This window comes from Nicotiana tabacum, chromosome 23 (assembly GCF_000715075.1).
Source record: "Nicotiana tabacum cultivar K326 chromosome 23, ASM71507v2, whole genome shotgun sequence".
NCBI lineage: Eukaryota > Viridiplantae > Streptophyta > Magnoliopsida > Solanales > Solanaceae > Nicotiana > Nicotiana tabacum.
The window spans coordinates 88,160,339-88,185,235 of NC_134102.1; the positions used below are offsets into that span (position 1 = coordinate 88,160,339).

General features: G+C 41.1%; 1 protein-coding gene across 2 annotated transcripts; it reads right to left on the bottom strand.

Moving 5' to 3' along the window:
* Positions 1-11,280: 11,280 nt before the first annotated feature.
* LOC107812532 (premnaspirodiene oxygenase-like) lies at positions 11,281-14,134 on the bottom strand. 2 transcript variants are annotated; one of them, XM_016637668.2, is made up of 2 exons: positions 13,120-14,134; positions 11,281-12,278 (listed from the first exon to the last, which is right to left on the bottom strand). In XM_016637668.2, the coding sequence occupies exons 1-2, from the start codon at positions 13,789-13,791 to the stop codon at positions 11,655-11,657; spliced, it is 1,296 nt and encodes a 431-aa protein (XP_016493154.1). In that variant the 5' UTR covers positions 13,792-14,134; the 3' UTR covers positions 11,281-11,654. The 2 variants fall into 2 exon arrangements, with proteins under 2 accessions (XP_016493154.1, XP_016493153.1); XM_016637667.2 differs by having other exon boundaries at positions 13,111-14,133.
* Positions 14,135-24,897: the final 10,763 nt, after the last annotated feature.

Genomic DNA, 24,897 nt, shown 5'->3' on the forward strand with positions numbered 1-24,897 from the left:
TAGAAAAATAGTTAGTCATAAACAAAATAAATTTAGCTTTACCCAGGGCCGATGGGAGAGGGCCGACGATATCCATTCCCCATTTCATGAATGGCCATGGGGATAAGAATGAGTGGATTTGCTCTCCGAGTTGGTGAATCTTCGGCGCATACCTTTGATATTTGTTGCACTTTCGAACAAATGCTTTTGTATCCTTTTCCATATCGTCCCAATAGTATCCTACTCTGATGACTTTGTGAACTAATGATTCGGCACCAGAATGATTTCCGCAGGTGCCCTCGTGGATTTCTCGTAGGACATAGTCGGTATCTCCTAGTTCGAAACATATTGCCAATGGTCCATCGAACATCCTTCTATATAATGTTCCATCTTCGGCCAATGTGAATCGTGCGGCATTCGTATGTAGAGTCATCGATTCCTTAGGATCCGATGGAAGCTTCCCGTTCTTGAGCCCCTCGACTTTGCTCATGAAGAATTGGATTAGAATAACAATTCGCCAAAAGGAAGGATGGATTTGGCCTAGGGTTATTTGATATTGACGGCAAAAATCAACGACCACGGGTTCGAGGGGGCCAGCGTGAAAGGGTAAGTGTAAACACTTAGAAACCCTTCCACATGGGTGGTGATGTCTTCTTCGGGGGTCGGGATCACCACCTCTTTGCCCTCCCAGCTGCAATCTTTCTTTACCTGCTTAAGGTATCCCTCGGTTATCAAGCATATATACCTCGACATTGACTTGCATCGATAAAATCGGTCTTGAAATCGGAGTTTAGCACGCACCCCCCAGGAATACATTCCTCTAGATGGGGTTCCACTGGCATTTTCCCGCAGGCCGGTTGAGAAGATGAAGCAACTTCTTTTTGTGGTACCGTTTTCGATGTTTTTGCCATTTTGTGTGAGTTTGAAGAAGAGGAAGATAATAGGACTTAACGTTTGAGAAAGGATTAACAGCAAAACCTGAAGATTTGTAGAAGGGAAAAACTTAAGATATGTAAAAGCTTTGGAGATTAGAAGGAAGCGAAAGTAAAGTTTGAATCAATGAGAGTGGGGTCTATTTATTGGATTCACGGCGATGGTTCAAAGGCACTAGTGGCCGACCACCAACTGACACTCATTAATGACTTGGGGAACTGTACCGATGGGACGTTTTGGTCACTTCCGTTGCTTACGTCACGAATATGATGTCATGACAAGTCGAGGTAGAAAATTGAAGGCTCAATTCGTTTCTTGTCACTACACACCAAAAAATTAGGGGACTATCTGTATGCGGTTAAAACCTGGCCTACCCGATTTTACTATTTGACCGAGACTGGGAGGTTGCATCGAAGGACGGCCTCGTAACGAAATAGACTAAATCACGAGGATAAGGTACCAAGTTCAGAATCGAGGTACCTGTCGAGATCGAGGCTAGTAGCAATTGAAGAGAAATGAGACATACACCGAGCAAGATCGAAGATAGCACAATAACATAAAGGCGAGATATCCGTGACTGATCGGGAATCATGGCATAAATCTCGGAATGGATCAAATCAGAAGCGGTTAATTAGCATGAGATTTCCTTATGTAAAAGAAATTATACCATAAGTGAAATACCTCTACTATATAAAGAGGGGTTCTAATCATTTGCCAAAAAACGTTGTTCACAGATATCAAAGCAATATAATTCTCTTTCTCATTTATACCATTGTTCATCAGTTTGTTATATTTTAATTGTTCTTACATCAACCAGTTCGAGGGTATCCAAACTCGAGGGGTGAGTTCCATTCTAACACTGGTTTGTTGTACTTTATAGTTCATTTCTGTCACTAATCTTCATATTTATGAATTGGTATTAAGTGAAATCACGTGTCCTTAGAACCATATTATAAGTTTAATTGCTATCCAATTTTAAGGATAAACAGTTTGGCGCCCATAATGGGGCTATGGATAATAGTGATTTCTTAATACCGATTCTGATAACACACACTGCTTTACATTTATTCTTGTAAGAATCTTTATTTTCAGGATAAACATGCCAAACTCACAAGCAGCGCCTACACATGGTGACAACAACCTCAGATTTTACGAGAAAAATAACAATATAGCTGCCCCAGGGATCGAGGTGCCTCAGGCTGACCTCGAGGGAACACCAATTACAAATCCCGTCGATGTTAGTTCACATGTAACCCTAAATGCAAATTTGGGCGTTAATCCCGAAGGTAGCGTACAAAGGGAATTTTGATCAGGTGGTTGAGGTACGCAGGGCGGAGAAGATGGTAGAGTTAGCCTCTAATTGATATTCAAAATATTACAGGCTCAACAAGATGCTATAGAACAACTACAAAATCGGCATCGAACACTGAGTAGGATCGAACCAGAAGTTGTCCACAGGACCGAGCCTGTGCCGGAAAGGTCGAATGCCAACGAATAGGGGACTAACTCTGCCACTATGAAAATGCTCGAGGAGCTCACTAAACGGATTGAATCGGGAGAAAAGAAAATTGAGGCAAATAACAAGAAAGTAGAGACATACAATTCTCAGGTTGACCAAATACCAGGGGCACCGCCGATTCTAAAGGGTATGAATTCAAAGAAATTCGTACAGAAGCATTTCCCTCCAAGTAAGGCATCGAAACCCATTCCGAAGAAATTCTGAATGCCAGAAATTCCTAAGTACAATGGAACCACCGACCCTAACGAGCATGTCACTTCTTATACATGTGCAATAAAAGGGAATAACTTGGAAGACGATGAGATCGAATCTGTTCTACTGAAGAAATTTGGAGAAATCATGTCGAAAAGAGCAATGATATGGTACCACAATTTGCTGCCTAATTCCATCGACTCATTCACCATGCTTGCATGCTCCTTTGTAAAGGCACATGCCAAAGCAATAAAGGTTGCGACTAGGAAGTCATACCTGTCCAAGGTTAAAAAAAAAGACAACGAAATGTTGAGGGAATTCGTATCTCGGTTCCAGATGGAACGCATGGAACTACCACCGGTCATAGACGATTGGGTTGTTCAAGCCTTTACTCAAGGTTTTAATGAACGAAGTTCGGTGGCATCACGACAGCTAAAGCAGAATTTAATTAAATATCCAGCGGTAACCTGGGCCGATGTGCATAATTGGTACCAGTCAAAGATCAGGGTCGATGATGATCAATTGTGGACCCCTTTCGGTTACGTTTATCCAAATAGGCCCCTCGACAGAACTCAAATGGATATCGACAGAGAACCCCGATTTACGCCGGAGTAGACAGGGCCCATGGAGGGGAGGCCCAAGCTATAAGGACTCCCGAAGTAGACAGGGCCCATGGAGGGGAGGACCCCTTCCGTGGTTACTTTATCGGGGTTGAGGATGCTACCGACCTGAGTGAAGCATCGAGTGTCTTCGATGAGGCTCAACAAGCCTTGAATCGGGTGAGTCTCAACTCTTTTTCTAGATATCATACTTAGTTTATTTCTTCTTCTTCCTGTCTAATTTCCTTTCTTTTACCGTATAGGATTTGGCAATCCATTATGAGGCATTTCCAATGTCCCGAGCAGAGCTGAGCCGATGTGAGGCCGACCTCCGAGGGCTCACGGAGAAGAGAAATTCCCTTAAACTTCTCAGTGGGCAAAAAGAAGAGGAGATCAAAGACGTCTGAGCCGAGTTGGCCAAGGCTCACTGAGATCAGACCGACCTGATCGAGTAGGTAATGAAAATCTTAAAAGCTCATGGGCTCAATTCCGGAACGGTGGCTAACATTTCAATCTCACATCTGCAACAGAAGGTCGAGAGGATCGAGTAGTTTCACGAGGAGGTCAACATGATGAAGGAGGAGACCTTGGGGTGGAAAGAAAGTGTGGACCGCTTTGCTGCGGAAAAATAGGTTGATCGAGCCCAATTGTCATCTGTCACGACCCGAAATTCCCACCTTCAGACCGTGATGGCGCCTAACATTTCACTTGCTAGGCTAGCCAACGTTAGAATAATATTATCCATTTTTAAAATAATTTTTAAATTTATTAATAACAAGGAAGCAAATGCAGTAGCAATTTTGAAATAATCCATAATAATAACGGTGTCTAAATACCATCCCAGAATTGGTGTCACAAGTACACGAGCTTCTAGAATAAATACAAATAAGGTCTGAATAAAATAAAGATGTCTGAGAATAAACACACAGCTAAAGTAAAATAGACGGGGACTTCAGAACTGCGGACGCCATGCAGTTATACCTCAAGTCTCCTCTGGTAGCTGAAATCCGAGCAAGTCTATGGTACGTCGCTGGGACCAACTCCAAAATCTACACAAGAAGTGCAGAGTGTAGTATCAGTACAACCGACCCCATGTACTGGTAAGTGCTGAGCCTAACCTTGACGAAGTAGTGACGAGGCTAAGGCGGTTCACTTACATTAACATGTACGCAATATTAGTAACAACAACAATAATAGAAATAAATCATGTAATTCATTTATAATAATTGAAGGCAAATCAGCAGTCATAACCAATTATAATTTCTATTAATTCTATTGCAGTGTGCAACCCGCTCTCACAATTTATTCACATTCAATTCTGTTGCGGCGTGCTATATATATATATATATATATATATATATATATATATATATATATATATATATATATATATATATATATATATATATATATATATATATATATATATATATATATATATATATATATATATATATATATATATATATATATATATATATATATATATATATATATATATATATATATATATATATATATATATATATATATTACAACTCGATCCTCCAATATTAACTTTTAATAAGTCTGTTGCGGCGTGCAACCCGATCCTCCAATGTATCCATTTCAATCAATTCTTATAGAAGAAATTTTCCCAATAAATACAACAATTAAATCACAACAATATAGAAATCATGGAAAAAATAGGCAGTGTAATATTTAATATGCTAAATGTCAAATAACAATTAAATCACATAATTCAAATAACATGTAACAATTAATGCAGGAATTCAAGAATTAATATTTGACAAAGAATAAGAGAGAAATAATTATTATAATAATTAATTTATAATTAAAAATAATTTATGATTTTTCAAGTAGGCAGGCAAACAATTAATTTGACGACGAATAGACACTCGTCAACTCGCCTATACGTCGTTCACATGCAATTCACATAACAAATAAATTAAGGGTTCTATTCCCTCAAGTCAAGGTTAACCACGACACTTACCTCGCTTTGCAAATTCCAAATTAATTATTCAACCACAACTTTTCCTTTTAAATTTGCCTCCAATTGCTTCAAATCTATTCACAAACAATTCAATATATTCAATACTAATCATAGGAATTAATTCAATATGAATTTACAAATTTTTCGGAATAAAATCCGAAATTCATTAAAATATTCGGCAGTGGGACCCACATCTCAAATCCCAGAAAAACTCATGAAATCCGAACACTCGTTCCGATACGAGTTCAACCATACCAAATTTGTCCAATTCCGATGTCAAATGGACCTTCAAATCTTAAATTTTTGTTTTTGGAAGATCTAATAAAAATCTGATTTTTCTTCCATAAATTCACGGATTCATGATATAAATGAGTATGAAATCATGAAATATAATCAATATAGGATAAGGAACACTTACCCCAATGTTTTCCCGTAAAAATCGCCCAAATATCGCCTTACCCGAGCTCAAAAATGGGAAAGAATTGAAAATGGGTCGAAACCCCATTTCCAGAACTTAAGTTCTATTTCTGGGATTTTTACCCTTCGCGAACGCGGTCAATGCCTCGTGTTCGCGAAGCAAAATTATGTGCTGTCGAATTTTACTCTTCGGGCCCGCGAAGGCTAATTTTCCTGGCCAATCTCTTTCCCTTCGCGAACGCGAGGCTTCTATCGCGAAGGCGAAGATTTGAACCTCAAGCCTTCGCGAACACGGTCACCATGTCACGAACGCGAAGCACAAAACGTGCCAGTCCAATTTTCTCTTCGCGTTCACAAGAGTACCTTCGCGAACGCGAAGAAGAACACACCAGAAGCCTGAAGTCTGCAGAAAACTAGATTTCCTAAGTACGAAATCATCCTGTAGCCTATCCGAAACTCACCCGAGCCCTCGGGGCTCCAAACCAAACATGCACACAGGTTCTAAAACATCATACGAACTTGCTCGCGTGATTGAATCGCCAAAATAACACCTAGAACTACGAATCGGACACCAAATCAAAGGAGGTTTTCAAGAAAACTTTAAAACTTATATTTTTACAACCGGACGTCCGAATCACGTCAAATCAACTCTGATTCTTACCAAATTCGGCAGACAAGTCATAAATATTATAGTGGACCTATACCAGGCTCCAAAACCAAAATACGGATCCGAGGTCAATAAATCCAACATCAGTAATTTCTTAAAAATCATTAAGCTTTCAAGCTTTTTAATTTTTCATCAAAATTCCATATCTCGAACTAGGGACCTCGGAATTCGATTCCGGCCATACGCCCAAGTCCCAAATAACGATACGGACCTACCGGAATTGTCAAAATACTGATCCGAGTCCATTTTCTCAAAATGTTGATTAAAGTCAACTTAGCTGAGTTTTAAAGCTCTCTATCACATTTTAATCCATTTTTCACATAAAAACTTTTCAAAAACTTATACGGACTGCACACGCAAATCGAGGAATGATAAATGGTGCTTTTCGAAGTCTTAGAACACGTAATTACTTATTAAATTTAAAGATGACATTTTGGGTCATCACATTCTCCACCTCTAAAACAAACGTTCGTCCTCGAACGGAGTTAGAAACAGTACCTGAGCTGGAGAAAAGGTGTGGATATTTACTCCGCATGTCCGACTCGGACTCCCAGGTAGATTCCTCTACCGAATGACCTCTCCATTACATCCAAACTGAAGGATAACTCTTAGACATCAACTGTCGGACCTGCCGGGCTAGAATAGCCACCGGCTCTTCCTCGTAAGTCAAATCTTTGTCCAATTGGACTGAGCTGAAATCTAACACATGGGACGGATCACCATGATATTTTTGGAACATAGACACATGGAACACCGGATGAGCAACAGGCGGGTATGTCTGAAGGGGTCAGCTCCGAGGCCCTTCGTAGCGAGGAGAACGCCCCAAGTGGCTTACTTGGGGAAATAGATATTGGAGACTTGCCGATTCTCCCTGCTTTTTATGAGGAGGCAATTCAGGAGGCCCAAGTTATAAGGAATCCCAAAGTATACGGGGCCCATGGAAGGGAGAAACCCTTCCGTGGTTACTTTATCGGGGTCGAGGATGCCACCGACCTGAGTGAAGCATCGAGTCTCTTTGATGAGGCTCAACAAGCCTTGACTTTCTTTTTACGTATAGGCTTTGGCACTCCATCAGGAGGCATTTTCAAAGTCCCGAGCAGAACTGAGCTGATGTGAGGCCCACCTCTGAGGGCTCACGGAGGAGAGGAATGCCCTTAAACTTCTCAGTGGGCAAATAAAAGAAGAGATCAAGGACCTCTGAGCCGAGTTGGCCAAGGCTCACCAAGATCAGACTAACCTGATCGAGCAAGTAATGAAAATCTTAATAGCTCATGGGCTCGATTCAGGAATGGTAGCTAACATTTCAATCTCACAGCTACAGCAAAAGGTCGAGAGGATCGAGAAGTTCCGCGAAGAGGTCAACATGATGAAGGCGGAGACCTTAGGGTGGAAAGAAAGTATGGACCGCTTTGCTGCTGAAAAAGAGGTTGCTCGAGCCCAATTGTCATCGGTCGAAATTCTGCTTCGAGGCATGAAGGAGAAGATCTCAGCTCAGGCACAAAAAATAGAGGAGCTCGAGGTTCGATTGGCTTCCGAACTTGCTAAGGCCAAATCTGAAGACGAAAAGCCAAAGGTCGAGGCAGAGGCGATCGTGGCCGTCTACCGGGCCTTCTATGTTTGCTATTAGAATTGGAATAGTTGTATCTCTATATTCGTATTAAGATTTTTGTAATAAAAGTTTTTGACCTTTATATTCTCTTTTATTATTTGATCACTTAGCGTAATCCACATAATTTTAAGTTCGGCCCGGACCCACAGTTGTGGACCTCGAAGAGTACCTAACACCTTCTCTTTTAGGTAATTTGAGCCCTTACCCGATCTTTGGTGGCGTTGACTAGTCAAAACAGAGTTACATGTAAATAGGTGCCCTAACGCACCTTAAACTGTTAGGTGGCGACTCTTCTCTTTTAATACCTCATTTAAAAGAGTTGTCACACGTCGAATCCCGCTTTCGCGAGAAAATAGGGCGTGACACTGCTGACATCATCTCACCGGAGGTAGTAGAAATAAATGACGGTTTAAGTTATAACGAAGAACCGGTTGAGATTCTTGATAGGCAAGTCCGTAGGTTGAGGACCAAGGACATAGCTTCAGTTAAAGTGTTATGGAGTAATCATGACGCCGAAGAGGCTACTTGGGAGGCCGAAGAAGATAGAAAAATCTGATATCCACACTTATTCGCGACTTCAAGTATGACTACTTTTTGAAATTTTGAGTTTAGAGTTTATTATAATTTACTTCCATGGGACAGGTGATTGATTGGTTATTCTATTGTACATGCTTGTTAGACTTGTCTTATGGTAATAAATTTTATTGTTGTAATGTCGGGAGAGGCTATGTAATGGTAATTGGAGATATATGAAACCATGAAGGCATTTATTGATGTAGTTATGATGAGTAGAGTCGTGTAGGGTCTTTTATATTGTGCTCTTGTGGCTCGCTGTAAGGTTGAAAATTTTGGATAGGCTCATAAACAAAGGAAACTCTGTCGAAATTCTTAGAAATTTAGAAAGCTAGTCAAATTTCGAATCCTTAAGAGTCTAGGAGTAAGGAAAGACATGGAGATTACACTTTAGGGCTTTAATAAGACTAAGGATTTACATTCGAGGATGAATGTTTCTAAGTGGGGGAGAATGTGAAGCCCATAAATTTTTATACTTAGGTTGGGCTAATTTCGAACTTAAGAATGTAATTTAAATAAACCCGAGCTACATGAGATTACTTAAGTGAAAAAAAAAGATATTGAAATGCATTGGAGATAACTATTTCATTAATGGTGAGTGCCGGGTTAATTGGGATGATGAATAGTGTTGGGTCTTGTCTGAACGATGTTATTTTGAGCTTCTAGTGGAATGAATAGATCCCATAATATGTTTAATGAAGGAATTGGAGTTAAAATTCAAGGATTTACCTTCAAATGATGAAATGGGGATTTTTGCTAAACTTATGAAATTGGACTTAAAGTGTTAGACACTTAGTTGGGTTAGTTGGTATTGTTGTGATACGTTATTAAATTATGTGAGTTCGTATATGTAGATCGTGCCTCGTCGGCATTATTGGATCATTCGGGGTAAGGTTGGAAGCAATTTGAGGTACGTTGAAACTTATTACCCTCTGAGCTTTTCTCCAAACTCATATCGAAGCACGATTAAATTGAGTTTCTAAATGTAAGTCCTAGTTTGTGGGGACGAGCGAGTTGGGATTGTACCAATTATTGCATCATAAAAGGTTTGAGTGTTATGAATATTATTTTCTTGAAACGTATGCAAATTTTAAAACTAAATAAATGAGGAATAACACTTGTAGTATTTTGTTTTTTGAAACAAAAATACATGAGTTGTGAAATATCTCGGATTTAACTATTCTCAAATAGTTGATTTGGCTATGAATATCGTCATTGATAAATGTAAAGGTTTTGGGAGTTACTTAAGTTCACCGAGATTGACCTTGGATACTTTTTCTCATTAGGTCATGAAACTACACGTACCAGTGTAGGCGTAGAACCTACCTTACGATTGTGAACTACGGCAGAGTACTTTCCATTAGGGGGTACTATTGTGCTGCTTTATTAGCACGGTTGAGTCGATTCGTGCGACACAATGATGAGACGATCTTAGAAACTAGGGTATATTATACTTACCGCTAGTTACATAACCTAGTTGACTTTCTTTTGTGTCGTTGACTGTATAGTGCTCCCGGTAAATGAAAAATCTAACATGATTTGCAAAGATTAATACTAAAGGAAGACTTTGAAATATGTTTTACCATAGTATTTTGTTTCATTTTCTAAATTGTTAATTGATATGCAGACTTCTTTCTTATATCAATTATTATTGCATATCTTATATCTTCTTAAGTCTGGTCCTATTTTCTGTTGGGGAACGGTTCATGATTTGTTTTAAGCATGTGGAGCTTAGGTCTTTCGGCCACATTTCCATTTCTGTTTTCAGGGACTGGACCTGAGCAGCTTGTACCGCGTGGATAGGGCAGCTCTACATTTCCTGTTGATACTTTTGGTGAGACTCCACCCTCGCACCCGTGGAGGAATTTATTATATTATCATTCTTTTGAGACATGGTGCCTTGGTTGGCTATGTCATTCCGTGTCATAGAGATTCCATAGACAATAGTAGTATTTATTTTTGGGTTGTAATCCTATAGTTACTCATATGGCATGCATGAATGAAACTTTCTTTTATCTTTATGAAGCTTTCTTTTGAATGAAAATATTTACTTAAAGATATTATTCATGTTTTGGTTTATATATTAAAATGATTGTATTTGAAGAGGCTTATGCATCCTCCTATTACGCATATAGATGAGTATTAATCTATGGGATGGTTCACTCGGGTCGGATAGAGTACCGAGTGCTGGTCACGTTGTCTTAGGGCGTGACAGAATGAAATTGCTTTCAATTCTAAAATCTCCTAACGCAAAATAAAAGAGAAAACTACCTTATCAAAAAAAAATTTACTCTATTTGGGCTTTTAAACCAAATACAAAAATCATGTATCAGAATTTTAATAAAGTTTAAAAGTATTTCTTTGGGGCAATGTTTCTTTCGTTATACAATTAACCACACATAATTAACATTCATCATTTTTACGAACTTATAATATTTTCTTTAATTATATTTATAACTGAAGACATATTTTTAATAATATTTATGGGAATTTTAAAATATTTTTTCTCATTACATGAATACACGCACAACTATCCAAAGACTAGTGTGCCAGATTTATATGAAAGATAAAGTTAGAGTTACAATATAGCAGGAAGTTGCCTAGTAAAATTGCAACAGAAATTGAACCCTCGATTTTATTTGACTTTACAAATGACAACAATAATAACCTAGTAGAATCCCACTAGTGGAGTGTAGGAAGGGTAGAGTGTACACAAACCTTATCCTTATCCCGGAGGGATAAAGAGACTGTTTTCGGGAGACTCTCGGCTCGAGACAATAGATTCGTAACAACGACAGAAATCAGAAAAATAGTATCAACATCATAAAATACAGCAAATAAATGGAAATGCCAAAATGTGAAAGACAACAAAAATGTGAAGCACAACAAAAACCGCTAGCAGTCCTAGACAAAACACTAGCAGACTAGGCGGCACATTGAGGAGAAACGCTCGACTACCCCCTAACTTACAACCCTAATACTCGACCTCCACACCTTCCTATCAACGACCATGACTCTACGAATGAAGCGACATTATATTATGGGCTAACTTCGACCGTCTAATCAGAGGCATCAGTGCGTACATAAGAGTTTGATTTCCTCAAGTAAAATGTCTAAAAGGAAGGAGAAAAAAACACGAAAATCACAGCTCACAGGTTGCAAAAACTCAATTCCTAGTACGTAGCCCCAACGTAAGGCGAAGGAACCAAACAAAGCGCATTTTTTCTTTCAAGACTAGTGCTAAATTTTTCGGCCATGTCTATCTCTTCGGGACTCATCCCATTAGGAAGTTTCCAGTCAAAATGGTAAAGTAATAGCGCGAGAGGGACTTCGACGCCAGCCATTCCGAATGGCATACCAGGACACATTCTCCTTCCCACCCCAAACGGCGTGTACTCAAAATGAGTTCCAGTTATATCAATTGGACTGCACTCAAACCTCTCCGGCTCAAATGTTTCAGGATTTTCCCAGTATTTTGGATCCCTTCCAATAGCCCAGAGATTCACTAGTACTACTGTTTTATTTGGTATCGTATACCCGTTGATCTTGCACTCCTCCCTCGATTCTCTAGGAAATGAAAGAGGACCCGGGGGATGAAGTCTTAGAGTTTCCTTGATCACCATTCTCAAGTAGGTGAGTTTTTGAATGTGAGTTTGGTCAATTCTTTCTGTTCCAAACTTGAAGACTTGTTTCACTTCAGCTTGTGCTTTCTTCATTATTCTCGGATTCCTTACCAGCTCTGATAATGCCCATTCTGTGACTGTGGTTGTGCTTGTAGTTCCAGCAACAAACATATCCTGCTAGTCATCAATTCAATTTATTAGGACCATCATATATATATAAGCGGCAGAGAAAAATAGTTACCACTTCTTTAATATTAAAGCTATAGTTGAAAATAATTAACAAATTTAGTCTTGAAATCCTAAAGTGACAACTATTGTGGGATAAATTTTTTGAGCTAAAGCGATAGTTAAAATAGGGCGGACGGAGTAATAATGAAAACTTGAAAAGGTAGACAAAGTGGAAGCGGTTCAACAAGTCCGACAACCTAGAAATAGTTACTACTACCTCCATTCCAAATTATGTGATGTGACTTAGTATAAAGTTTAAGAAAGAAATACCAACTTTTGAAATATGTCATTTTATACAATGTTACTACTGCTATATAAACAATATTTATGTAGCTATATAATTTTGGAACATGCTCTTTTAAACATGTCATGATGGCAATAAATACTTTTTATCAACGGTAAATTAAAAGATTTTAATTTAAATTATATTCAAATATAAAAGTATATCAATCTATTTGAAATTAATTGTGTAATAAGGAAATAGTGTGAAACAAAAGGGTATTCTCGAAATACTGCAGGAAATTTACAAAATCACTTGCCCTGTTTACCATAATCCTCCCCCCTCCCCCCCCCCCCAAAAAACCCAACACCTCACAATTGATGGCTAACATAAAAAGTTGTTATAGATGCGAAAGCAAAGAAGTAAATACTGGATCATATCAAAGGATATACTAACTGTTCCAATTTAAGATATTTCAGTTCACATGTAAAAAGAAAAAAAAGAGAAGAATCAGAACAAAGTAGCATTAGAAAACCAAGAAGAGAAGATTCTACTTACGAAGATTACCGCTTTGATATTATTCCTAGTGATAGGAATTGGAAAATCTTGGCTCTCTTTAAGCCTCAGAAGTACATCGACGATATCTTCCTCTATTGGCTTGACAGACGTTCCTCTTTTAATTTCATGTTCACGAATAATTTCTTCAACGACATGATCTGCCTTCTGATGCATCTTAGTTAGTTTTTTCTTTAATCCACCAATTAATTGAAGTATTTTCATAGAAGGGAAAAGATCCTCGGGACTGAACATGTCCGCGGATGTCACTACTTCTCTCATAACCATTAACAAAGTCTCCTGATCTGAATAAGTCCTACCAACAGCGGCTTTACAAGTGATGGCAAATTGCATTAAACTTAGTCTTTTACTCAAGTTTATCGGTGTTCCTATGTCGTGTTCCTGTATTGACATAACAAGACTGCTCACCTCGTCAAACATCATAGGAAAAAATGACTGGATCTTCCTCTGCCCGAGGAGTTCTGAGTTGCAAATTTTGCGCATCTGTCTCCAGAAATCACCGTATTGAGCAAACACAATGTTAGAAAAATCGTACCACACTATTTTCCCGACCAGAAGTTGGGGCCTGTTAGCAAAGGTGAGGTCATGTGTTGACAACAACTCTTTGACAACTTCTGCTGATGATACTACAACTGCCAAACGTTGACCGAGCTTTAAGTGCATCAAAGGCCCGTACTTATCGGCTAAATTACGCAGAGCAACATGTGGTTGGAACTAGGATGATCCGAGGCAGAGCAATTGGTGCAAGTTCCCTATCAATGGGAGCTTCCTTGGCCCCGGAGGCAAATTTTGCTTACTGTTGTTATATCTTTTGTACTCCTTGATAATGAAACATAAGGATAAGAGGAGAAGGAAAGTGGAAAGAACGAAATCTATTTGAATTTCCATGGCAACTTGTATGGAGAATGAAGAAAGTAGATGGAGTTTCAGAGTTTTGTTCGTATGAGACACAACTTAGCTAGGTCATTTCTCTATATTTAATTCCTATTTCAACTTGCAATTTGTATTGGACTTGTGGAATAATATGAGCATTCAATTTAAAAACCTTAAAATAATGGTTGGAATTACCCGTTATATCATTGTATACGGTTAAAACCGGGCCCACCCGATTTTATTATTTGACCGAGACTGGGAGATTGCATCGAAGGACGGCCTCGTAACAAAATAGACTAAATCACGAGGACAAAGTACCGAGTTCAGAACCGAGGTACCTGTCGAGATCGAGGTTAGTAGCGATCAAAGCCAAATGAGACAGACATCGACCAGGATCGAAGATAGCATAATAACAAAGAGGCGAGATATTCGTGACTGGTCGAGGATCACAGCGTAAATCTCGGTGACTGGTCATGGATCAGGGCGTAAATCTCGGAACGGATCAAATCAGAAACGGTTAATTAGCTAATCATAGGATTTTCTTCTGTAATTAGAATTATACCATAAGTGGAATTCCTCTACTATATAAAGGGGTTCTAATCATTTGTAAGACACTGTTGACAGGCATAAAAGCAATATAATTCTCTTTCTCATTCGCACTATTGTTCATCAGCTTGTTACACTTTAATTGTTCTTTCATCAATCAGTTCGATGGTGCCCAAACTCGAGGGCTGAGTTCCATTCTAACATTGGTTTGCTTTACTTTATTGTTAATTTCTATTATTCATCCTCACATTTATCAATTAGTATTAGGCGAAATCACGTGTCCTTAAAACCGCATTATAAGTTTAATTGCTATCCAATTTAAGGGTAAACAGTTTGGCGCCCACCGTGGGGCTAAGGATAATAGTGATTGCTTAATACTGTTTCCAATAACACACACTGCTTTACACTTGTTCTCGTAAGAATCTTTGTTTTCAGGATAAACATATCAAACTCACAAGCAGCGCCTACACATGGTGACAACGGCCTCAGATTTCACGGGTAAAATGACAATATAGCCGCCCTAGGGATCGAGGTGCCTCAGGCTAACCTCGAGGAAGCACCAATTGCAAATCCCGTCGATGTGAGCTCACATGTCGCCCTAAACGCAAATTTGGGGGTTGATCCCGAAGGTAGCATACGCAGGGAAGTTCGATCAGGTGGTCGAGGTACGCAGGTTGGAGAAGATGGTGGAGTTAGCCTCCAATTGATATTCAAAATGTTACATGCTCAACAAGCCATTATAGCACAACTACAAAATCAGCCCCGAACACCGAGTAAGATCGAACCTGAAGTCGTTCACAGGACCGAGCCTGTGCCAGAAACATCGAACGCTAATGAATTGGGGATTGACCCCGCCATTATAAAAATGCTCGAGGAGCTCACTAAACGGATTGAATCAGGAGAAAAGAAAATTGAGGCAAATGACAAGAAAGTGGAGACATACAACTCCCGAGTTGATCAAATACCGGGGGCACCGCCGATTCTAAAGGGTATGGATTCAAAGAAATTTGTACAGAAGCCTTTCCCTCCAAGTGCGGCTCCGAAATCCATTCCAAAGAAATTCCGAATGCAAGAAATTCCTAAGTACAATGGGACCACCGACCCTAATGAACATGTTACTTCTTATACATGCGCAATAAAAGGAAATGACTTAGAAGATGATGAGATTGAATCTGTTCTACAGAAGAAATTTAGAGAAACCTTGTCGAAAGGAGCAATGGTATGGTACCACAATTTGCCGCTTAATTCCATCGATTCCTTCGCCATGCTTGCAGACTCCTTCGTAAAGGCACATGCTGGAGCGATAAAGGTTGCGACTAGAAAATCGGACCTCTTCAAGGTGAAACAAAAAGACAACGAAATGTTGATGGAATTCATATCTCGGTTCCAGATGGAACACATGGAACTACCACTGGCCACAGACGATTGAGCTATTCAAGCCTTTACTCAAGGTTTGAATGAACGAAGTTTGGTGGCATCAAGACAGCTAAAGCATAATTTAATTGAATATCCAGCGGTAACCTGGGCCGATGTACATAATCGGTACCAGTCAAAGATCAGGGTCGAGGATGATCAATTGGGGACCCCCTCCGGTTTCGCTTATCCAAACAGGCCCGTCGGCAGAACTCAAAGCGATATCGATAGAGAACCCCGGTCGAGCAGAGATCTGTATCAACCATACAACGCAGATCATAGAAATAGCAGCCCAGGACGCAATCCCATCCAAAATTATCGAAGGAACGATCGAAGACAAAGCTCTCGAGGGCTCATGAGAAAAAGTGGCTTCGATAACCATGACAATCCCACAGAAGCACCATGATTATCAAAATATAATTTCAGCATTGACACATCAGGTATTGTGTCAGCCATTGGCAGAATCAAAGATACTAGATGGCCCATACCCCTACAAACCGATCCATCCCAGAGGAACCCCAATCAAATATGCAAATACCATGGTACACATGGTCATAAAATCGAAGACTGCAGACAACTAAGGGAGGAGGTGGCCCGTCTATTCAACGAGGGTCACCTTCGAGAATTCTTGAGCGACCGAGCTAACAACCATTTCAGAGACAGAGATATAAACAGGAAAAATGAGTAGGTAGAACCACAACATGTGATTCACATGATCGTTGGTGGGGTCGATATTCTATAAGGGCCCGTGTTCAAACGCACTTAAGTATCAATCACCAGAGAAAAATGAACTCGAGACTATGTGCCACAAGACGCTTTATCATTCAATGATGAGGAAGCAGAAGGGATCTCACAACCCCACAATGATGCTTTGGTAATCTCTATCCTTATGAATAAAATTCAGGTTAAACGTGTTTTAATTGATCCAGAAAGTTCGGCCAATATTATTCGATCGAGGGTCGTGGAGCGGCTCGGCCTACAAGATCAGATCGTACCCGTAGCTCAGATTCTCAATGGCTTTAACATTGCAAGCGAAACAACTAAAGGTGAAATCATCCTACCGGTAAATGTAGCTTGAACTATTCAAGAAACAAAGTTCCATGTGATCGAGGGCAATATGAGATACAATGCACCGCTCGGAAGACCCTGGATTCACAACATGAGGGCGGTCCCCTCAACCCTTCACCAAATGCCGAAGTTTCCAATATCGGATGGAGTAAAAACGGTGTATGGGGAACAACATGCTGCCAAAGAGATGTTCGCAATCGACGAAGTAACACCGGTATCGACGCTTTCATCAAAAGGATCGAAGTCCAAAGGAAAACATGAAGCTAAATAGCAACCACAGCCACCAGCCTCGACTCAGTCGGAGAAGCAGGGAACGGATGAGGATGGTAATTACTGGATCCCTCGATCCTCAATAATCACCGATGATTCTGACTCCACCAAATCGACAGTCGAAGAGCTAGAGCAAGTCATACTGATAGAGCATCTTCCCGAACGAAAGGTATACCTGGGTACGAGATTAACTCCCTAGCTCATGAAAAAACTCATTAAATTTCTTATTAATAATATAGATTGTATTGCTTAGTCCCACCTAGATATGACAGGGATCCCTCCGGAAATCACTACACATCGACTAAGCTTGGACCCAAAGTTCTGCCCGGTAAAACAAAAGAGAAGGCCCCAGTCTGAAGTAAAACATGCATTCATCGAGGACGAGGTAACCAAACTTCTCAAAATAGGATCCATTCGGGAGGTAAAATATCCCGAATGGTTAGCAAACGTAGTTGTAGTCCCTAAAAAGGGAAATAAACTTAGAGTGTGCATAGACTATAAAGATTTAAACAAAGCATGTCCTAAAGACTCTTTTCCTCTGTCGAATATCAGTCTCATGATCGATGCCACTACCGGCCACGAGATCCTTAGTTTTCTCGATGCCCACTCCGCGTACAATCAAATATAAATGAACCCGGAAGATCAGGAAAAGACTTCGTTCATCACTAAGTACGACACATATTGTTATAATGTAATGCCGTTTGGATTGAAAGATGCTGGTGACACTTATCAACGCTGAGTAAATCGAATGTTCGAAGAACAAGTAGGTAAGTCAATGGAGGTTTATATTGACGATATGCTAGTTAAGTCCTTGCAAGCAGAGGGCCATTTGACACATTTACAGGAGACCTTCGATACACTAAGGAAATACGACATGAAACTCAACCCGGAGAAATGTGCATTCGGGGTTAGCTCGGGCAAGTTCCTCGGCTTTATGGTATCAAATCGGGGTATTGAAATCAAACCCGATAAGATCAAGGCAATCGAAGATATCATAGTCGTGGACAATGTTAAGGTCGTACAAAGATTAACAGGGCGAATAGCCTCCCTAGGAAGATTCATCTCGAGGTCTTCAGATAGAAGTCACGGGTTCTTCTCACTGCTCAAAAATAAGAACAATTTTGCATGGACCCTGGAATGCCAACAAGATTTGAAATAATTAAAGGGGTACCTCTCGAGCCCGCCACTGCTTCATACTCCAAAAGCGGACGAGCAACTCTACTTGTACTTAGCGATTTTGGAAATCGAGGTAAGTGGGGTCCTAGTTCGAGAAGAACAAGGTACACAATTTCCTGTTTACTATGTTAGTCGAACTTTAGGTGAGGTCGAAACCCGGTACCCACATTTTAAAAGGTTAGCGCTTGCCCTAATAAGCGCCTCTAGAAAATTAAAACCATATTTTCAGTGTCACCCGATCTGTGTGGTGACTACTTATCCCCTTTGCAATATTTTGCATAAGCCCGAACTTTTGGGCCGATTGGCCAAATGGGCCGTCGAGATAAGTGGGTACGATATCGAGTATCGACCCCGAACAACTATCAAGTCTCAAATCTTAGCGGACTTCGTGGCCAACTTTACGCCAGCACTTGTACCCGAGGTCGAAAAGGAACTGTTATTAAAGTCGGGTACATCATCGGGGGCGTGGACCCTCTTCACAGACAGTGCTTCAAACGTGAAGGGGTCCGGGCTAGGCATCGTTTTGAAGCCGGCCATGGGTAATACAATTAGACAAGCTATCAAAACTTCCAAGAACTAATAATGAGGCCGAGTATGAGGCCATGATTGCAGGTCTCAAGCTAGCTAAAGGTTTGGGAGAAGAAGTCATCGAGGCCAAATGTGACTCCCTGCTCGTGGTAAACCAAGTCAACAGAACTTTCGAGGTTCGAGAAGATCGAATGCAGAGGTACTTGGACAAATTACAGATGACTCTACATCGGTTTAAAGAATGGACCTTATAGCATGTGCCTCGAGAACAAAACAGCGAGGCCGATGCCCTTGCAAATTTGGGGTCATTTGTCGAAGACGGCGGGATTAGCTTGGGGACTATTGTACAACTTTCAAGGTCAGTAATCGAAGAAGGCCACGCCGAAATCAACTCTACAAGTCTGACCTGGGATTGGAGGAACAAATATATCGAGTACCTAAAGAACGGGAAGCTTCCAACGGATCCTAAAAAATCGAGGACTCTACGTACGAAGGCCACATGATTCACATTGGCCGAAGATGGAACACTATATAGAAGGATGTTCGATGGACCATTGGCAATATGTTTGAGACCAGGAGATACCGACTACATCCTACGAGAAATCCACGAGGGCACCTACAGAAATCATTCTGGTGCCGAATCATTGGTTCACAAAGTCATCAGAGCAGGATACTATTGGGCCGATATGGAAAAGGATACAAAAATGTTTGTTCGCAAGTGCGACAAAAGTCAAAGGTACGCGCCGATGGTTCACCAGCCCGGAGAGCAACTCCACTCAGTCTAATCCCCATGGCCATTCATGAAGTGGGGAATGGATATCGTCGTCCCTCTGCCATCGGCTCCAGGTAAAGTTAAATTTATTTTGCTTATGACTGACTATTTCTCTAAGTGCGTTGAAGCACAGGCTTTTGAGAAAATTAGAGAGAAAGAAGTCATAGACTTCATCTGGGACCACATTATATGCCGATTCGGGATGCCTGCCGAGATCGTATGCGATAATGGAATGCAATTCGTCGGCGATAAAGTGACAAAATTTCTCGAAGATCAACAAATAAAGAGGATCCTATCAATGCTATATCATCCTAGTGGGAACGGACAGACCGAATCGACAAACAAAACCATCATTCAAAATCTAAAGAAAAGATTGAACGATGTTAAGGGAAAATGGAGAGAAATATTGCCCGAAGTCCTTTGGGCGTATCGAACAACGTCAAAATCCAGTACACGGGGAACACCATTTTCTTTAGTATATGGCGTCGAAGCTCTGATCCCGGTTGAAGTCTAGGAACCTAACATCAGGTTTCGATATGCAATAGAAGAGTCAAATCACGAGGCTATGAATAAAGCCTCGAACTTGCTAGATAAAAAACGGGAAGCCGCCCTCGTTCGAATGGCCGCACAGAAACAGCGGATCAAAAGATACTACAATCGAAGAAACAATCTTCGACACTTCATAATCGGGGACTTAGTTCTGAGGAAGGTCACCCTCAATACTCGAGACCCAAACGAAGGAAAACTTGGCCCGAACTAGGAGGGACCATATCAGGTCCTCGATATCATTGGAAAGGAATCCTACAAACTTGGCACGATGAATGACGAACAGTTACCCAACAATTGGAACATATCACTCCTCAAACGATATTATTGCTAAGGTAGGACCTTCTCTATTTTCGTTTATATTTTATACTGACCATTTGCAGGTGTTTGATCGAAGTCATCAAAGGATTCTTCAAATACAAAGTCCTTAGGTGTTTGATCGAAGTCATCAAAGGATTATTCAAACACAAAGTCCTTAGGTGTGAAAACACGTGTTGCACTCTTTTTTCCTTAGACCGATTTTTGTCCCAAATTGGTTTTTCCGGCTAGGATTTTAACGAGGCAACCATTGTTCGTGCTAACTTAGAGCAATTCAACAGTATCCGAGGCTCCTTTACAATCAACCTCGAATACTGGGGGCATCACCCTCGGATAGCTACAAGGGAAATACTTCATGCCGACAGGGTAGAAAATTTTGTAAGGGTCAAACGGTCGAACGAACCATGCTTATATAAATTACTCAAGCCCGAATGGAAAACATGTACGCATGTTAATCTATTGAAAAAAGTATTTTCCTTTCCAGATATTTCATGCATTAGAGAAATATTTACTTTACAATGCCATGTTTGTGATCTGTTGTGGAAACTGACTTAAGGGCCGGTCACAATTAAAGTTTGAACAATTGACCCCGCACTCGGGGACTGCCATTCAAAAAATCGACATGATCGAATTACTAAAACATCGAGATCGTAAGACCTTAAAAAAGGCAACCCTCGATTTTATAGGCCATGGCTACTCCACTCGGGGATTGATACTTTGAACAAGTTCGTAGTATAACAGGGGAACAAGCCAAAAAGGCGAATCCCAAGTTAAAGGCTACGGCCAAATTAACACGGTTTAGAGACGTCCGATTCCCGTTATAAAACAGGCCTTCGAATATTTTCATAAACTGGTTAAAAAGGCTACCCTCGGCTGAATTACTAAGGGTCTCGATAATATCGACCCTCGAAAACCCTAATGGGTACAAAGTCCTTCGAACTTTCGAACAAAGTCTTTATTTTATGCCAATGCATTACGAAACAAAGGGTCTCGATAATATCGACCCTTGAAAACCCTAATGGGCACGGAACCGTTCGAACTCTCGAGCAAATCCCTTATTTCATGCTAAGGCACAATAGATTTTATATGATTAAACAATAAACATTTCAAGCCGAAAGGGGGAGAAAGCCATTCTTTTTACTACGACTGTATTAGCCTAATTCAAAAGCCTGAAGGGCCATTTTATTTTGAGTTCGAGAAATCATCCTCATTCAATTAAAACCTAAGGGTCACCCTACTCCGAGTTCGAGCAAGTACTCACACGATTATAAAAACTATACTAGTCCGGCTTCGATCAAATTGCCTAAGCCTCGAACTTATGAACAAACTTTTCATAAGGCATGAATGAAATAAAATTTTCACAAGGCAGAAAATGAAATAAAGACAAGTCGGAAAGGAAAGAGATCTTTTTATATATGAGAATATATACAAGGTCTGATTAGGATCCTATACAAAAGATCAAAAGTGAAAAATCCTAAGGTTCCTAATTTTCTCCGGGGGCAGCTTCTTCTCCATCGAGGTCCTCCCGATTCTCTGACCCGCTCTTGTTGCCATCATCATCATCATCATCGGAAGAGGCCAGCGCTCTAGCTTCAGCTTCGTTCTCTCTAGCCTTTACTATCTCGTCAGTAAGATCGAAACCTCGAGCGTGGATCTCCTCGAGAGTTTTCCTCCAAGATTGGCATTTGGCGAGCTCAGCAATCCAATATGTTGGAGTTTGAGCGGTCTCGGCAGCCTCTCTTTCTTGAACTTAAGCGGCTTCAGCATCGGCCCGGTAGACGGCCACGATCCCATCTGCCTCGGCCTTTGCCTTTTCGGCTTCAGATTTGGCCTTGGCAAGTTCGAAAGCCAACTGAATTTCGAGCTCCTCTATTTTCTTTGCCTGAGCCGAGCTCTTCTCCTTAATACCTTGAAGCTGACTTTCGACCGATGATAATTGGGCTCGAGCAGTCTCTTTTTCTGGAGAAAAAACGGTCCATACCTTCTTTCCACCCCAAGGACTCCACCTACATCATGTTGACCTCCTCGATCCTCTCGACCTTCTGATGCAGCTGTGAGATTGAAATGTTAGCCACCGTTCCTGAATCGAGCCCATGAGCTTTTAAGGTTTTCATTACCTGCTCGATCAGGTCGGTCTGATCTTTGTGAGCCGTGTCCAACTCAGATCGGAGGTCCTTGATCTGTTCTTATTTTTGCTTACCGAGAAGGTTGAGGGAATTCCTCTCCTCAGTAAGCCTTTGGATGTCAGCCTCGTACCGACTTAGCTCGGCTCGAGACCAATAAAATGCTTCCCGATATAGCGCTGAGGCCTACGCAGAAAGAAGAAAAGAAGTTAGACAGAAAGAGAAAAATGAACACAAGGGTAATACTAATAAGGGGAGTTAAGGCTTACTCGATTCAGAGCTTGCTGCGCTTCGTTGAAAAGGCTCGATGCCTCTCCCGAGTCCTTCCTCGAGACCTCCAATTCACTCAGGCCGGTAGCATCTTTGACCCCAGTAAAGTAATCACGGAAGGGGTCCCCCCTTCCGTGGGCTTCTTCGATGGAGAGGGTCTTCAAGGCCCAAACCTCTTGAATCATCTCCTTAAAAAACGAGGGGAGTAGCGGGCAGCCTCCAATTTCTATTACCCCAAGTAGATCACTTGGAATGTTCTCTCCATCTTGAGGGGCCTCGACAGCCGTATCCACCGTTGGCTCAGTATGGTGGGAGGCATCTTCGATCCTCGATGACTCGGGGACTTTGACCAAGTCTCTCCCCAATACCCCCCTCATCTCGAGATAGAGTCTCTGCAACCTTCACCGATTCAGCGGCCTTTGGGGCCTCGGTGCTCAATCCCACTCGGGCTACCAACTCGAAGTCGTCTTCTTCCTTTTATTCGTCTTACTCCCTTAGATGCCGAACGGAGTCTTCGGTCAGAAGGATGATGTTCTTCTTCGGCTTACGAGCCGCCATCTTCTTAGGTTCTAGATCCTCGGAGGGTGAGATCTTTTTCCTTCTTTTATCCTTCGCCGGTTTCGGTGCCGGGATCGAAGTCTCCTCCTCACCAGATAGAGGCCTCATAACAACATCTTTTCCAAGGCCTGTATGAAAGGAAATTAAGTAAGAAATTCTTTAACAAAATCATCAAAGACGTGGGAAAGGGGCTTACCATGAGTTTTGGCCTCTCATCGGCCCTTTGATAAATCACGCCATGAGCGCTCGGCATACGTAGAGGTCGAGGCAAGGTCCTGAACCCAGCTCTTGAGGTTAAGAATTACACCGGGCATCCAAGTGACTGCTACATCACGAAAAACGATATCGATGAGATAGAAACGATGGAGCAAAACAATAAATAGGAGCTAACAGTGGGATTATACTTACGCTTCATATTCCATTTCTCGGGAAATGGCATCTTCTCGGCCGGGATTAGGTCGGAAGTTCTCACTCGAACGAACCAGCCCATCCACCCTCGGTCCTTGTCCTCGTCTATGCTCAAGAGTAACACTTTGGTAGCCCGGAGTTGGAGTTTTATTAACCCGTCTCGATAGAGGCAGGGGCTGTACAACTTGATGAGGTGGTCGAGGGTAAAAGGCATCCCCTCGACTTTGCTCACGAAGAATCAGAGCAGAATAATAATTCACCAAAAGGAAGGATGGATTTGGCCTAGGGTTATTTGATATTGATGGCAAAAATCAATGACAACGGGGTTGAGGGGCCCCAGCGTGAAAGGGTAAGTGTAAACACTTAAAAACCCTTCCACATAGGTGGTGATATCTTCTTCGGGGGTCGGGATCACCACTTCTTTCCCCTCCCAGTTGTAATCTTTACTTACCTGCTTAAGGTATCCCTCAGTTATCGAGCATATATACCTCGATACTGGCTCGTATCGGCCGGGAATCGACGAGGCTTTATCGGTCTTAAAGTCATAAGTGAGGACCCCCCCTCCCCGCGGGAACACACTCCTTAGGTCGTGGCTCCACCGGTGTTTTGTCGCCGGCCAGCCGCGATGAAAAAGCGTTTTCTTTTTTAGGAACAGTTTTTGTCGTTTTCGCCATTTGGATTTGAAGTTAAAAATAGATGGAGATGATAAGATTTGGTGTTCTAAGAAGAAGTTAGCAGTGAAAATCCCAGATTTGCAGATGAAGAACTTAGAAGATGTAAAAAGCTTTGGAGATTAGAAATTTAAAATTGGCGGTGGCCGACCATCGACTGACGCGCATTTAATGCCTAGGTAATTATACAGACGGGACGTTTCAGTCACTTCTATCGCTTACGTCACGA

Excerpts from the sequence above, each read along its gene's own strand:
- LOC107812532 (XM_016637667.2), bottom strand. The coding sequence starts at position 13,791 with ATGCACTTAAAGCTCGGTCAACGTTTGGCAGTTGTAGTATCATCAGCA. Across the intron at positions 12,279-13,110 it reads ATATCAAAGCGGTAATCTTC|GATATGTTTGTTGCTGGAAC; the intron begins GTAAGTAGAATC and ends GATGACTAGCAG.